Source organism: Heptranchias perlo, chromosome 19 (assembly GCF_035084215.1).
Source record: "Heptranchias perlo isolate sHepPer1 chromosome 19, sHepPer1.hap1, whole genome shotgun sequence".
In the NCBI taxonomy this organism is placed as follows: domain Eukaryota; kingdom Metazoa; phylum Chordata; class Chondrichthyes; order Hexanchiformes; family Hexanchidae; genus Heptranchias; species Heptranchias perlo.
Genome location: NC_090343.1, coordinates 20183529 through 20199546, shown reverse-complemented (window position 1 = coordinate 20199546; position 16018 = coordinate 20183529). Strand labels below are relative to the sequence as shown.

The following is a 16018-nucleotide window of genomic DNA, read 5'->3' as shown; positions in this document are numbered from 1 at the left end:
TGCAAATTGTTGTAATATATTGCCAAAAACAAGCAGCTATTTGTCTATAGTCATTAGATTAAAATGCAAACACTTCTCTCTAGTTTTTATCTCTATAATCACCTTCAGTACTGTCTGCCAGCCTATACCCTCCTCTGATTCTGGCTGCCTTTGTATAACTCTCTCCCTTCTGTTCAACCATCAATGACAAAGCCTTCAGCCATCCGGGCCCTACCCTCTGGAACTTTCTTCTCTAAACCTTTGCTACTTTTCTTCCCACCTTCAAAAGCCTTCTCCAATCCTTCTCCTTTGACCATATTTTCAGTTGTCTACCCTAATTTTTCTACTATGGCTCAGATACTGTGAAGTGCCTTGGGTGTTTACTACATTAAAGATGCTATACAAAATGCAAGATATTTTCACTACAGCTTGCGTACAAGTAGGATATTTTAAAGAAATTATAGGATATTTCACTTTTTGCCTGCTTTTCTAGTTCTCTTTTTGTTCCATGTTGTGTATCATTTATATCAGATTTTCAATTGAAGGTGGCAATATCCCCCAGTCAGTCTCTACTTATTGGGAAACACACTGAGCTGTTGCCAATGCACTAATTGCCAATATGGAATTTTCCATAAATTTACTTTCTTCAAAAATAGCTTTTCAGGCTAAAAGCAACCTGGCAAGTGTTGCACAGGATGCGGGAATCATGTATGTAAACATCATTTCACACCATGTCTGTTACGATTTGATCTTAAACCGTTTAACACGCTGCCATTTTCCCCACTTATATCCATATTTGGAAATTCTGAACCACTGGGAAAAATCCCTAAGTGTACTAGAGACATCTGGTGGTAGTGAAGAAGTACTCCATTTAGAAATAAAACTGTATGGGCAAGAATATCAATGTCAGGACAATGGCCTTTAGAAAATGACAGCATTTATAATTGGAATCCTTCGGTTACATGGCAGATGGAAATATAACAAAATAGCTGCATAAATTTGGTTGCTAGCCATATTTTTATTTTGTCTACCCAATTCCACTAAGCTAGACTAGTCCCCCACAGCATCAGGGTGCCATGTGATACATATTGTTACTATAGTGCATTTCTGAGCTCCAAATATGGTACTTGTAGATCACAAGCTCAGTATTGATGTGAATAGCCACTCGCCCATTTTAGCTTCTATAAGGTCTAGTTCAGACTTGGTCCAGTTCAGACTAAAGGGATGAAAATTTCACAGCTGTAAAGCTCCCAATTGAAATGAATTTGGCAATCTTAACCCAGTTTTTAGTGACCATGAGTCGTCACAAAATTGTTATTAAATTTAAGAGGCTGGCAATTTCCTTGGAGCTTTTCCTGCTCCGCCAGCATAACTTTGGTGCACGTAAATGGGGTTTCTGATGAACTTCCACCAAAGTTATGGCAGTGGGGTGGGAGAAGCCCCAAGAAACTTCCCAGCCCATGTTTCATGCTGAGGTCATACAGGTGTCACACTAAGGAAATAAGGGATGCTATTCTGTGTTGTATTGAAGAATGTTGCTGAGAGCTGTATGCTACATCTGGTCTGTGCTATACGTGATATTAAAGAGCTTTACACTGCATCCTGTTCTGCCTTTCTTACATTGTTGCAAAGTACCATGAACATGATGTTCTATGACCTGTCTCCCTCATTTTTCTTGTTGACCACCTCCCCTCCTGCTATGGTTCCCTCTTCTCGTCCCATGACTTATTTCCTTGGTCCTGTGGCCTATTTTCTACTGCCCTATTATCAATCACTTCCCACTTCTAACCGTACTGCCTCACTGCTACTCCTCCACTGACCACCTCTGCTACTGCTGCCCCAGGATTGAATCTTCTTGGATAAGCCTGTGGCTTCATTTGATATTTTCTGCTGCACCAATCAGGGCTTCATGCTGTCTCATTCTCCTATCACAGGGCATAGCCTACCCATCTCTCCCTTTTTAGGAGCACACCACTGCAATTTTCTCTCTTGCTCTGCATCTGCCCCAATCTCCAACCACTTCTATGAGGCTGTTACTACTCATCCAATCTGCGTTGCCTTTCAAAATGTCTGCTCTCTTGCAAATAAGGCTGTCATTATTCACATCCTCATTCTAGAGGAGGCCATGGGTATCCTGGATCTTATTGAAACTTGGCTCACAGATGATGACTTCTTTCCCCTTACTGTGGCTAACCCACCCAGCTATATGTACCATTACATCACTCATCCTAACTGCTGTGACTATCAATGCCAGGTCCATCTTGTTCTGTTGCTTTACTCTAGTACCTTCTCCTCCTGGAGCAGCTCATCCTCTACTATCCCTCAAATTTCTCCATTTTGTCTACTGCTACTCCCCCCAGTTTGCTTGACAGTCCCCTAGCCAAAATCCCTACCCTCCTCTCCTCACTTTACCTCTGCACCGAGTGACTTCTCATCTTCTGTGATTTCAAACTTCGCCTATATTGTCCTTGCACCTCCTCCTCTGACTTCTTTGCACTCCTGTCTAAATTGACCTCATCCTTAACTCAGGTGAGCTTAGGGAGGGAATTCCAAAGTATTCGCTGAGACCACTGTAGACATGGCTGCCAAGGGTGAGGCAAAGGGAAAGCGCAACGGCCCCTTCGTAGGAGCAGGGATTTTGGGGAGGTGGAGTTGTAAGGTTGGAAGCGGTTACAGAGATAGAAAGGGGTCATGCTGAGGGATTTAAACATGAGGGTGAGAATTTTAACTTGGAGGCACTGGGGGATTAGGAACCAACATAAGTCAGCAAGGATATGGGTGATTGTTGAGTGGGATCTAGTGCGGGATAAAATACGGGCAGCAGAACTTTGGATTAGCTGAAGTTTATGGAGGAAGTGAGGCTGACCAGCACATTGCAATAGTCAAATGCAGAGGTGACAAAGACATGGATGATGGGTATATGGGTCAAATAAGACACAGATTGTGAACAGTCTAGATCAGCCTGAGACAATGGCTGTGAGGGGCATTGAGGGTAAGGAGTTTATGGCGAGGTCAATGGATGACTGCTTTAGTCTTCCCGATGCTTAAGTGGAGGATATTGTAGCTCATGCACAACTGGATAGCGGACAGACTGACAACACACAAGCAGTGGAGAGGACAAGAGAGGTGGTGGTGTGGTAGAGATGGGTGTCATCAGCATACATGTGGAAGCTGACCCCATGTCTGAGGATAATGTTGCCTAGGGTCTGCATGTAGATGAGAGAGGAGGGGGCTACAGCTATTCAAAATGTGCATGTAAGCAGCTACACTAAATATTACATTTTCATAGATTGCTACACCAATATAAGAGGTTTTTTCTTATCCAGCTTTGTGGCACACTTACATAAAACTCACCTTTGTCACTCTGCTAGAGCAGGTATTATAGAGGAAATGGTAAAATCATGCTCTATGACATTAGTAATGAATGTGTTAATGCAGTCCTAATGAAACTTTTTCATCTGTCATTTTTTTAAAAATAAGCGGATTAACACTTTGCTTAAAATATCAGACAGAGGAACTTCATACAAATGTGTCAACAAGTTTTACCAATATCGCATTTTATGATTTCCTCCTCAAAAAGGGGAAGAAAAAATTTAGGAAGTAAAGACAAAAAGTAAGAGTGCCTCTCCTAAGTGAATTTGGCATATTGTTTGTAATAACAGTGTAGAACTCTTTAAAGGGGAAGTATATTCTACTGCATTACTCCATATTTCTTAAATGTTGCAAAGGAAAATATGGGGCTGAAAATTTGCAACCAAACGCCGTGCAGTATCTGGCAGAGTGGGAATCATCATTCACTGTGACTTGCATTCCAGACCCTGCCAGAGTAGCTGGGGTCATGATGAGATCCTGTAATTAAGATAACGCGGTGGATGACTACATCAGTAGGAATGTGTGCCAGGCGGGGAAAATGAAAGAAAGAGGAATATGTAGTGTTGCATGCTGTGTGAGCCAGTGGGCCCTGCTTCAAAGAACACTGATCTATGGCAAGCTGCTCCCTTTATAAGAGGGCCCATTCAGAATATGAATGCTGTTATCTTTGCGGGATTTTCTAGGCTGTCACCCAGACTTGGAACTCCTGTGGTCCCGCTTCTGCTGCCCTATTGACCTGGATGCTGGTAACCTGTTGGCATTCAGGTCACTAAGGGCAAAGTAGGTAGAGGCCGGAGGAATTCCAGCAGGTGAAATAATTCTGCTGGCCCTGTGTCCTTTTACATGTCAGGCCATCAATGGGGTGGATGGAACTTCTCACCACACCCCCTTCCAGAGCAGGAATTCCTATAGTTACTCTTCAGGGCAAGCACTTGGTTTTTCTGGGTCCTATCCCATTTCCTGTTCTGGCTGGTCCCCTCCTTCCTGTTTTACGCTAAAAAATTTCCCTAGGAAATTCGCAGTCAGATTTGTTAAAATTGATATTGCTCAGTTGCTTTAGACCTGCTTGTTGTGTGCAGCCTGAAAGACAATGTTCCACCATACAGCATGAAGATGTTTTAGTTCAGCAATTGTACATATGTAGAGTGCTGGCTACTGGAACATGAGGGCATCTATCCTGCAATACTGTAACAGCACCTCCTAATGGCTAATCAAGAAGAGACACTGTGATACCGGTGGGTTCCCCAAGCTGAGGAGAATCTCCGAATAGTGGGAGGCACAGTTTGAAGGAAACCCAAAGAGTGAGGGTGGAGGGATTGCAGAATTCATACATACAAACTTCTACCAGAAATAATGTTGGGTTTCCAATATGCGTTTGTTGCACTGGTTGAAGTCTGTTACAAAATGAAAGTAGATTTGAAGTTGGCACTGAGAGATGGAAAGGTATCCCATTTCTCAGCGAGTATTGTTCACGTTGGTGCGCACAAGAGTCAGCACTAGAATAATAAAATATTAGCATCTAAGTATCCTGTCTGATACACAGCATATTGGTTTTATTAGTACTCCATCTTATATATGTATATAGTTCAGAGAATATTCCACAGAGTATAATGAAACCAGTGCATTTTGCTAGTTTGACACCATACTGACAGCTCCAGCAAGATCATTGGTTCATAATTAAAGTGATATGTAAGTAGAACTGCCCATGCTATTCATTTAGCAAACAGAAAATACAAAGAACTCAGTTGCTTTACGTATATCAACACGAAGAATCCAAATATTAGCCACTTGTATTGGAAAACATATTCACTGTGTATATGCAATAAATATTAAAAGAATTTGGGTTATTTTGTTTTTTTTTCTACAGCATTAATACAGGGTGTTGGAGAACACAAGGAAATTGCAAAATCTGTACATGTAAACAGCCACACTTTCACTGAGTCAAAAATCAGAAGGAAATACAAAGTTCACATTGGTATTAGGTACAAACAGTTAAGGAACCGGATTCTCCTCTTCCCAGTCAAAATAAATCAAAAGCACCGCTATTTTGTTGTTTTTTTTTTAACAACGTCCAGTTAATTTGCTAACTGCAACTATACAACACATCAAATTCTAGCCAGTTAATAGTTATTAACCCTCTGAATCCTACAGGAAATATTTCTGCAGCAGTACAGTTAGCATTATTCAGTGTTACTTGGAATGGTTTCCATTCAGAAAATGTCCTCCGTGTGGTCAGCATTTTCTGCATAAGGGTGCAATAGTACAGTAGATCAACAAAGTAAACAGCCTAACAGCTAGAATTTTTTTAAAAATCAGCACTCAAAGGGTTAAGATCTTTGAATGATGACTGTATAATTACACACAGTCCTCAAAACTACTCATTATCATTGTGCAACAACATTTCAGTGACTTTAAGTTATGGCTGAAAAATACTTAGTGGTCCCCCAGTTTTACTCAATAGCTGCACTTAAGAAAAAGTAACTCACAGCATCAAAGGGGGCTAAGATTGTCTTTTGCCTATTTCTTCTCTTTTCTGGAACTGCTAAGGACAACAACCCACACAGAACAAAACTTTGCAACATCCTGTACATAAAAAATATCTTTCCCTGCCCCCACACCCCCCCCACCCCCCCCCCACTACGAAGAAAAGTAACTCTGTGTCATATACAAATCACTCACAAGGACAATTAGCATAAAACAGAGGGCAGAGAACAGACAGACACCTGCTCTTCGGCCTGAAAGAGGTCCCGAAAGTATATGAATGAGGTTATATTAAGCTTTCATCACCTTTCAACATAGCTATCACAGTGGTGTAAATGACCACTGATTCAAAATCCATTCATGCCATTGGTTTGTACAGTTGGGCTGTTATGAGGATAGTAGCATTTTCAATATGGATGAAGGAGTGTTTTTTTTAACAAACTTTAAAATCTACCTGATACTAATGAACCTGTCAGATGATATAGTTGTGAAGAAATTCTGATTTTATGCCTTCAACACAGGATGTGTTTGCCAGATAGCTCTCAGTATGGCACCTAGATGGTCTGGTTGAGGAATGTTTCTGTTTAAGGTTCACAGTTGTTTACTATCTGGTTCTACATTTAAATAAATGAAGCTGTATTGTTTTGGTCTTCATTCACAAGCTGTTGGATGGATGATCATTTATTTCCTAAATAAGTTTGTTATTGAGTGAATAAACATTACATTTCAAAATTAACATGGATCTTACAAGGTTTCCCCATTATAATTAAATCTCAAATCATTATTGAGGTTTGTTGAAGGGAAAATATCCATTCTTAAACAAGACAGCTTTTCACTGCAATCTTTCAATGCCATCTTAATCCAGTGTATAGTTTATTCATACTCTTCAGATATATTCTAAGAAGTGAAGTGAAAGAAAGAAGTTATCAATGGGTTGGGACAGGGGAGAAATACAGAGAGCAAGTAACATCTCAAGCTAATTGTTTTACAGATCAGTCACTGTATGAGGGTTGGTATTAAGTTCCAATTCAAGGTGATGTAGACCTTAGTGTGTGGTTGATTTTTACTCTACGGCTGATATTTAAAATAATGAAGGGAAAACTGAGGTAGAGGTATCTCATGCCTTTTTACAGGAGTGGTTAAAGGTTAGTAACCAGCATATTTAGTGATATCTGGGCAACATCAGTCCTGAAGCAATCTTTCTACAAAGTGCAACTGAGATTTGTTCCAAAGGTAGGATGAACTTTAGGTGCAGGCAGCAACCTAGGGCACACCTATTCTTCACACGTTTGCTATGGTCAAAAGTTGTAGGAGTTTGACTCTTTTTTAAAAGATGTATCCTTTATTGGTTCCCCAGCAAAACTGTGGGCTTCCCACAGTAAGTAGGTTTTACTAGAGTTCTTTGGAAAGCTAACAACATATTAATGAATTTGGAAGCAGACCCACTAACTTTCACACATCTTGCTCATGGTTTCTGTATTTTGTGTGGGCAGCCCTATTCTCTTCTGTAAAGGGTTATCTGCTAGCATCAGCAAAATAATTTTATCTCAATATTTCTGCAAAGTTAATGAGTTCACCCTTGAATGTAGAGAACAAGACTTTGCGGTAATCCATGGGTTTTATTAACCTGAAAGAAAACCCAAACAATATCATTGCAGTGAAACAAACCTAAATGTAGGTTAATGCCTTCCTAGAGCCATCTTGTTCAAATATTTATACAATTTGGTGTCAGTGAAGAAAGTTTAACCTTTTGAGAACTAAATTTAATTTGAAACTTTCCAAACACTGTTTATTTCTTACAATACAAGACCTACAATAATTATTTTTAAGTTGCTAATGATAACTATTAAAAAGCAGAATTAGAGAAAAGTATAAAATGACAAACCATTTCCTGTTTCACAGTATTCACTTTAAAAAAAATAGTAAAAATTTTACGTTGGTATAAATTGTTACCTGAGTTCTGAAAGGTTTCATGATGCACTTTCATTTGTTGAAGAGACAAAAACTTAATCTTGCAAGATTTGAGATCAAGCATTTGACAGTGAATAAAGTGAAAGATATCTGATGTAACTTCATGAGATGAAGGACTGCAACTGGGATTTGGGGTTTACCTACAATAATGAATAAGTGCTTAACTGGCTGCAAAATGTACCCCTCAGACTGCATTTATATTGTCAGTTCTAGCCAGGCAACACCCTATTTACATTGACTTGCTGGAACTTTGAGTCTCTTGCCCAAGAGAGAGCCCCACATGTGTATGCTTACGGCAGTTCACAGAGCTTCTCTTCCAACAGTTAAATTTTAAATGTTTAGAGAGTGTGAACATCAGTGTCTACACTATCTGAACACTTTAAAAGGTGCCCATGAGTTACAAGGCACACCTGAGCACTTTTTACACCTGCTTTGATACTGAATGGATTTCCACTCCATGTGTTGTCAAACCGGTGGAATGGGACTATCCCTTCCAGGCAGTCTCATACTGGTTCTCTTTGGAGTCAAGCTGGGTCCTGACTCTGCATTTATACTACAGCCACTATTTCTGTTAAAGTATTATACTAATAACATAGAGGCTGATATCAAACTAGTTATGGCTGAAACTGGAATTTTGTTGTCTGATGGAATGTGTTTCTAAAGAATGCCTATCTTGCTGACACTATGTATCAAATAACGTTATAATTACCGGCTATAAATCCTATATTTTCTATTAGGCATATTCTGACATCAGAACATGCACTAGAATTATTCAGAACTTATATGTCCAATATTAATAAACTAGCACTCAGCTGTGTAGTCGCTCACTCTGCTATACCAATCCGTATGTACAGGCAAGCACAAAATGGGCTGCATGTCTTATACTTAAAAAGTGCACTCCATTAGTTATAGATAAATGTTCGTGATCTTTCACCACCTTTGGAGTTGTATGTACACTCACGGCTATATCTTTTGTACACAAATTTACCCCTAAAATCAATCTGCACACCCAGCTTTGGCCCTACATTATTTGATATGTGATCAGATTTAATAACAGGACATTTTATGTGGATCCCCGACAGTTGCCTCCATTAGTTGCAGCATTAATGTATTGCAGACCTCACTGCAGATACTATTTAGTGGATAAATATTTAGATCCTGAAATGAGCAGAAAAAAGTTAGCACGCAGACAATTCTTGTATATTAGTTGAATAATGCATGTACCATTGATGTTACTATCCTCATAATACATCAAACTGATGACCAGAATGAACGCAAAACCAATAGAGATTAACTCCTCTGCTCTATCGTTCTTCCAGAAGGCCCAGACTAGGTTATTTCTATTAGCAGCGTTACTAGGTATTGCACCTGGGAATTGAATGCTATGTGGGTTTTGTGTGGCAACTGGCCAAGAACTACAGCTGCCTGTGAAGGGAGCCGAGACCTTGCACGTGTCAAATCTTTCAGTTTGTGCTGCCAGCGAAGAAAAAAAAGATACTCTGGTGAATGAGGTCCTTGGGTTGAAGACATACGCACTCACACACTCGGTCCTGATGAAGGTCTGAGGTTAAAGGTTGGTGGCATTATCACTTCCATAGCAGCAATGGGTTAATGGCCATCATGTAACAAGAGGAATCTCCTCCCAATTTCCAGTTTTGAACTGGGTAACTACAGGACGTGGGGGTTTATCACTAGGACTGTGCTGACAAGAGTCAATTCTGTTGTAAAATGAGGTTTTCCAGTTCATCTGCGGAGCGGAGGAGGAAGGCTGCTGACTCTCTGTAGCCAGCGATGAGCTGCCGGACCGCGTTAATTTCTGTTGGGCTGAGCTGTGCTGCTGGTACACTCCTGCTGTTGTTTGTGTTGGATGAAGTTGAGTTTGAGGCCAGTGCCTTCATGCTGAGATCAGTTGGACCTGAAAGGATTAAGAAATGAACCGATTTATCTTTAATTTTACATGTTAACATAATCAGTAATTTTACTAACCAAAAGGTGATTTTGATGAGCAACTGGCAGTATAAGCATAGGGGAGAATCTTAATGATGAAAATCTGAAAAGTGCATTTGTATATGTAATGTTTAACTCCTTTACAGCAGAACTGGATAGTTACATTTGAAAACATTCCAAAGATGTAATATTTGGGTTACACCAGCTACCAGATTCCTGTACTGATAATCATTGAGTTTTCAGATTTGCTACCTCTCAGGCAAGAGGAAAGGGAAGTTGCCTGCTGCTAGATTTCATCAAATTGGTGAGAAAGCCCCAAAAAGTAATAAGCATTTGTGATGTTTAGACATAAGTAAATTCCATAGCCTAGAAATTGAGCCTTTAAACTGACGATAAGTAGAGAAATGTGGCAATAAAATTGGGAAATGTGTATTATGCTGCAGTCCCAATCAGCTACATTGCTGGCCATGTGAGGAGGCTTCTGTGTACTAAAAGCGTACAGTGTGGGCATTAGGTTAATAATTAAGGCAATTAATACCGGCGTAAGTGTCAGTTACCTGGGGGGAGGGGGAGGAACCATATTTATCAGCTTCCATAACATGTATGCTACGTGCTCCTACTATCTGTACAACTCTGGTGTTTGAGCTGAAACAGCACCTTTATAGTGGAGATTTACCGGGAAACAGCTGCTTTTCTGAGTTTCCATCAACACTGTTCTCTAAACACAGCACAAAAGGGATAACATTCAGTGCTCTCCCAGCCATTCGATTTGGCTGTGGAGCATCAGCATGTTTAGGAATGGGCTAGCAAAAATGTGATGTGGCACCAAAGGTGTACTATCTGGAAGCCCAGGTCTCTGGAGGCTACAGTTTAGGAGGGAGGCAGTGATCAAACGGCAGTGATCAAACTGTGATATCTCCTACACAAAGGCTTAAGACAACAACAATAAACTGAACAGTAATACCAGTAGCCATGAAGATCATTGCGATCCTCGATTTTTATGCTTCTGACTCCTTCCGGGCTGGCATTGGGGACATATGCAGGGTCAATCAATTTGCTGCTCACAGATGCAGCAAGGATTGCGACTGATGAAAGACGGCCAGCACTTTCTTAACATTTACCACTTAGCAGCAGCAGTGAAAGAGTTGCATAGTTCCAAAGTATTGCTGACTTTCTATGAATTTATAGGGTAATTGACTGGCCACACTAATTGCATCGGGCTCCTGCCCATAATGATATGACCTACATGAACAGAAAGTGATTCTACTCTCTCATTCAGCAGGTCTGCTACCACCAGAATAGAATCATCCAGGTCAATGGCTAGATCTTTGCAGCTCCCTTGATACATTCATTTTGTCCCAATTTTCTTTGTCAGCCTTATCTGAAGGGGGAAGTAGCAGTGAAACAATGATACCAGGAAGACCCATAATACCTTTGCACCACCCATTGAGAGAACCTAAGTGCTGATATAATGAGGCCCACCAAAATCATTATTAAGCATAGTGAAACAGTGTTTCAAATGTCTAGATGAATTATAGAACAACCTCCCTCTCCCCTCACCACAAGTCATTGCCATTTGCTGTATGCTTCGTAACTTTGCTCTGATGCAAAATACAGGAAGTGTGCCAGTGAAAATGAAGACGCAGCTTTGTAACACTAATGCAGCCTAGAAGATTGTTGTGCTAGGTACTAATACAAGATAGTTTGCTAGGTGACTGTGTTGCCCCTTTTTAAAAAAAACTCCTGTCCACATAACAAAGAATTTGCCCAAAATTCCTTCAGCACCACTGTCCTCTTCTTCTACCACCATCAATGCTCGTTGTTTTCACTGCTGCTGCATAATTCTGCACAATTACATTCTCAGAATAATGTACAAATCAAGTGCACAAAAATTCACTGAATAATTTGCATGATGTGTGAATGATGTCAATGTGTTTATTCACAGTGTTTCTCCTTTGTGCTGATAAATTGTGTGTGATGGGTAATGCCTAACCTACAATGTCTTCTAAAGGAGCCCTAGTGGCAGGAGTATGTGTGTTGGTTGACTGCAGGGTTTCACTGGAGGTTTGCTGAAATTGTTATGGCCCTAGACCTCTTTGGGCTGGTGGACCAAGTGCTTCTGTGGGAAGAGGTGGCCATTAGTCCAAGAATTATGAGCCTCCTCTCAGTAGGGTTTAGAGTGTCTGGCCTGTAAAACTGGGTTTCCTCAATTCTGTAATGCTCTGTTTACTCAGCAATGTTGCTGAGTAAACATCTGTCTTTGTCTTCCCAGTGTTACTTCAGGTGCTTAACTAATTGCCAGTGCAGTTCACAGCTGGTTTAGAGGATTAGTGCTTCTCCCTTTACATTAGTAGGCCTGTTGCATGGAAGATATAGCCCATATGTCATCAAAATTAAACAGCAAATTTTGAAGTAAACCAGCAAGCTCTATTATACCCAAAAACTTTTAACAACTCACTGTTTACCCATGAATAGCCCATCAAAGGCAATTTCCAAGCTCACAAGAGACAAGATCAAGTGCTCTGATAAGCAGAGTAGAGTCATAAATTGAAATCATTTAAAAGTTCCTGTTGGTCATTGATGGTGACAAAATCACAAATATTCAGAACTCTAAATAATGTCATTTTACTAATAACAATCTCTTGATTAAAATTATCTCTAACACTTTAAAAAAAGATTTTCAACACAATGGCAAGCGGCTGTTTCCCGAAGTCCCTGTGTTGAATGTGGGAGGGGTGAACAGATTGCAGCAAAAAATAATTCCCTCCCCCAGGTATTGACTCCTTGCTGGGGTACAGTTCCACAGGCAGCTTTGATCCTTCACCCAAATATCCGTTCTTCATATGTGAACATTGACGTTGGACGTCAGCAGGCTTATAGACCATAGGGGGAATCACAGCAAATTGCAATCCTCTCCTCACCCAATATCCAGACATATTTCCAGCAGAAGTCACTGGACAGTAATCAGGAACTGGAATCCTGATCGATTTTCCTTCTCCAAACCCAGGGTGCTGATACCAATTGTAGCACAGTCCTGAATCAGTGATTTCCGCATAGATCAAACCTGGAATCATTAATGTCTGTCTGGCTCAACTACGTACTGGATAAATCAGCTGAACCATCAGGGGACCTCACAGATTGCAGCTTCACATCTCTGCCATCTGTATTCTGTTCCCAATTGCTATGTAGCATACCATATCTGTCACTCCAGTTGATCTGGAGGAAAAGTAGAAAAAGCTTGTTTACCGATGTGCTGGACAAATTATACATAAAATTTTAAAATGAAAAAAAATACAAAAGGAATAAAATCCAAAGGGACTATATTTTGCTTTGCACATTGTTCCTTTCATTCTCGAAGAACCAAAATGCTGCTTATTCTAATGGCATCAGAAAGGTTAATTAACAATCTCTCCACGCTGCATATTTTCATATAGTAACTCAGAGTGACAGTTACAACCATACAAGTGATACTGGAGTCTTCAGGATATATGAAACATCTGTCCTCTCTTCACCTTAATCACTGAACTGGTGAAAAGAAAACAGCCAAGTCTGGTGCATTTCCCATGGATCAACATGATATCTTTGAGCAGGCTTTGAGGTGTTATAATTTATTTTCTCTTTTTATTGGTTTTACTAGGAACAGACCCCCCCCCCCCCATTTTCCAGAGGGCACAGGCAGCAAGTTGCTCCCAGGGATTCCAATGCCATCTTTGGCTTGGTTGCTAGGAGCCAGGAGAGACTGGCCCAGTGGAACTTCCTCAACTAAGTTTTCTCTTCTCCTGTAAGAAGAAGCCTGGCAACGCATTAATGCTGCAAGAAGCAGGTTCACTGAACTGCCCTGAAAACATAATGTCTATCACTTTGGATTGGAAAATTGCAAATGTCACTCCATTATTTAAGAAGGGAGGGATGGAGAAACTAGGTAAGTACAGAACTATCAGTTTAACATTAATTGTGGGGAAGTTATTAGTATATATCATCAGAGACAGAGGAGGCAATTTTAACCTAACTGGGTGGGCGGGAAACCAAGGGATTGGGTGGAGAGTAAAATCGGGTGGGGTGTAAAACCAGCGTTTGATCCGATCTCGTCAGTTTCACGACAGGAGGGTTAGATTAAAAATTGCCCCCAGTGACTGAGCACTAGGACAAGTACCAGCTGATCAATGAGAGTCAGCATGGATTAGTGAAGGGTAGGTCATGACTGACTAATCTAGGTGAATATTTTGAGGAGGTGGATAGAGGAGTGCTCAGGGATGTTGTCTATATGAATTTCCAGAAGACATTTGATAAAATTCCACATAAAAGATTATTAGCAAAAATGAGAGTGCACGGAATTGGAGGTAACCTTGTGACATGTGTCAGTAATTGGCTGGGAGGTAGGAGATAGAGAGTATAGATAAATGGAATTTATTGTGATTGGTGGGGTGTAACAAGTTGTGTTTCTTAGAGATCTGTACTGGAGCCTCAGCTTTTCTCCATATATAGGAATGACTTGGATGAAGGAATAAAGAGTTGTATATCCAAGTTTGCAGATGACCCTAGGTTAGGATGACACTAAGTAAGTTGTGTAGATAGGAGCAGGAAATTACAAAGGGACATCGACAGACTAAATGAGTGGGCAAAAATATTGCGAATGTAATGTGGGGAAGTGAGGTCATCTACTTTGGATCTGAGAAGGGCAAATTGGAATATTTTCTTAAGCATAGACTCTAGAATCATACAGCGCAGAAGGAGGCCATTCGGCCCATCATGTGTCCCACTCTCCTGCTCTTTCCCTATAGCCCTGCAAATTTCTCCTTTTCAAGTAAATATCCAATTCCCTTTTGAAAGTTACTATTGAATCAAATTCCACCAACTTTTCAGGCAGTGCATTCCAGATTATAACAATGCGCTGCGTAAAAAATATTTCTCCTCATTTCCCCTCTGGATTTTTTGCCAATTATCTCAAATATGTGTCCTTTGGTTACCAACTCACCTGCCAGTGGAAAAAATTTCTCCCTATCTACTCTATCAAAACCCTTCATAATTTTGAACACCTCTATTAAATCTCCCTTTAACCTTCTCTGCTTTAAGGAGAACATAGGAACAAAACATAGGAACAGGAGTAGGCCATTCAGCCTCTCGAGCCTGTTCCAAACAACAACTTGCATTTATATAACACCTTTAACGCAGTAAAACGTCCCAAGGAGCAATATCAAACAAAATTTGACATTGAGTCACATAAGGAGATATTAGGACAGGTAACCAAAAGCTTGGTCAAAGAGGTAGGTTTTAAGGAGCATCTTAAAGGAGGAGAGAGCGGTAGAGAGGTGGAGGGATTCCAGAGCTTAGGGCCTAGGCAGCTAAAGGCAAGGCCGCCAATGGTGAAGCGATTAAATACGGGGATGCGCAAGAGGTAAGAATTGGAGGAGCGCAGAGATCGCGGAGGGTTGTAGGGCTGGAGGAGGTTACAGAGATAGGGAGGTGAGGCTATGGAGGAATTTGAAAACAAGGATGAGAATTTTAAAATTGAGGCATTCCTGGACTGGGAGTCAATGTAGGTCAGCGAGCACATGGATGATGCACGGGACTGGGTATGAGTTAGGATACGGGCAGCAGAGTTTTGGATGAGCTCAAGTTTATGGAGGGTAGAAGATGGGAGGCCGGCCAGGAGAGCATTGGAATTGTCCAGTCTAAAGGTAACAAAGGCTTGGATGAGGGTTTCAGCAACAGATGAGCTGAGGCACGGGCGATGTTATGGAGGTGCTAGTAGACAGTCTTGGTGATGGAGCGGATATGTGGTCGGAAGCTCGTCTCAGGGTCAAATGAGATGCCAAGGTTGCAAACGGTTTGGTTCAGCCTCAGACAGTGGCCAGGGAGAGGGGTGGAGTCAATGGCTCCAATCCCAGATTCTCTAGTCTCTCCACATAACTGAAGTTCCTCATCCATGGTGCCATTTTTGTAAATCTCCTGTGCACATTCTCACCTAGACAACCTTGCTAAAGTGTAGTGCCCAGAATTGGACACAATACTCTAGCTGAGGCCTAACCAGTATTTTACAAAGATTTACCATAACTTCCTTGCTTTTGTACTCTATGCCTCTATTTATAAAGCCGAGGATCCCGTATGCTTTTTCAACAGCCTTATCAACTTGTCCTGCCACCGTCAAAGATTTGTGTATGTGAACCCCAAGGTCTCTCTGTTCCTGTACCCTCTTCAAAAATGTACCATTTAATTTATGTTGCATCTCCTCATTATTGCTTCCAAAATGCATCACTACACACTTCTC

The 16018-nt window shown here is 40.8% G+C and overlaps 1 protein-coding gene across 3 annotated transcripts in view; it reads right to left on the bottom strand.

The window, feature by feature from the left end:
* Positions 1-5989: 5989 nt before the first annotated feature.
* The window catches only part of nol4lb (nucleolar protein 4-like b), a 253339-nt gene continuing 243310 nt past the window's right edge, over positions 5990-16018 (bottom strand). For all 3 annotated transcript variants that reach the window (XM_068000428.1, XM_068000430.1, XM_068000429.1), the window contains one exon: positions 5990-9718. In XM_068000428.1, coding sequence (XP_067856529.1) covers positions 9516-9718 — 203 coding nt within the window. In that variant the 3' untranslated portion in view covers positions 5990-9515. The remainder of the gene's footprint in view (positions 9719-16018) is intronic.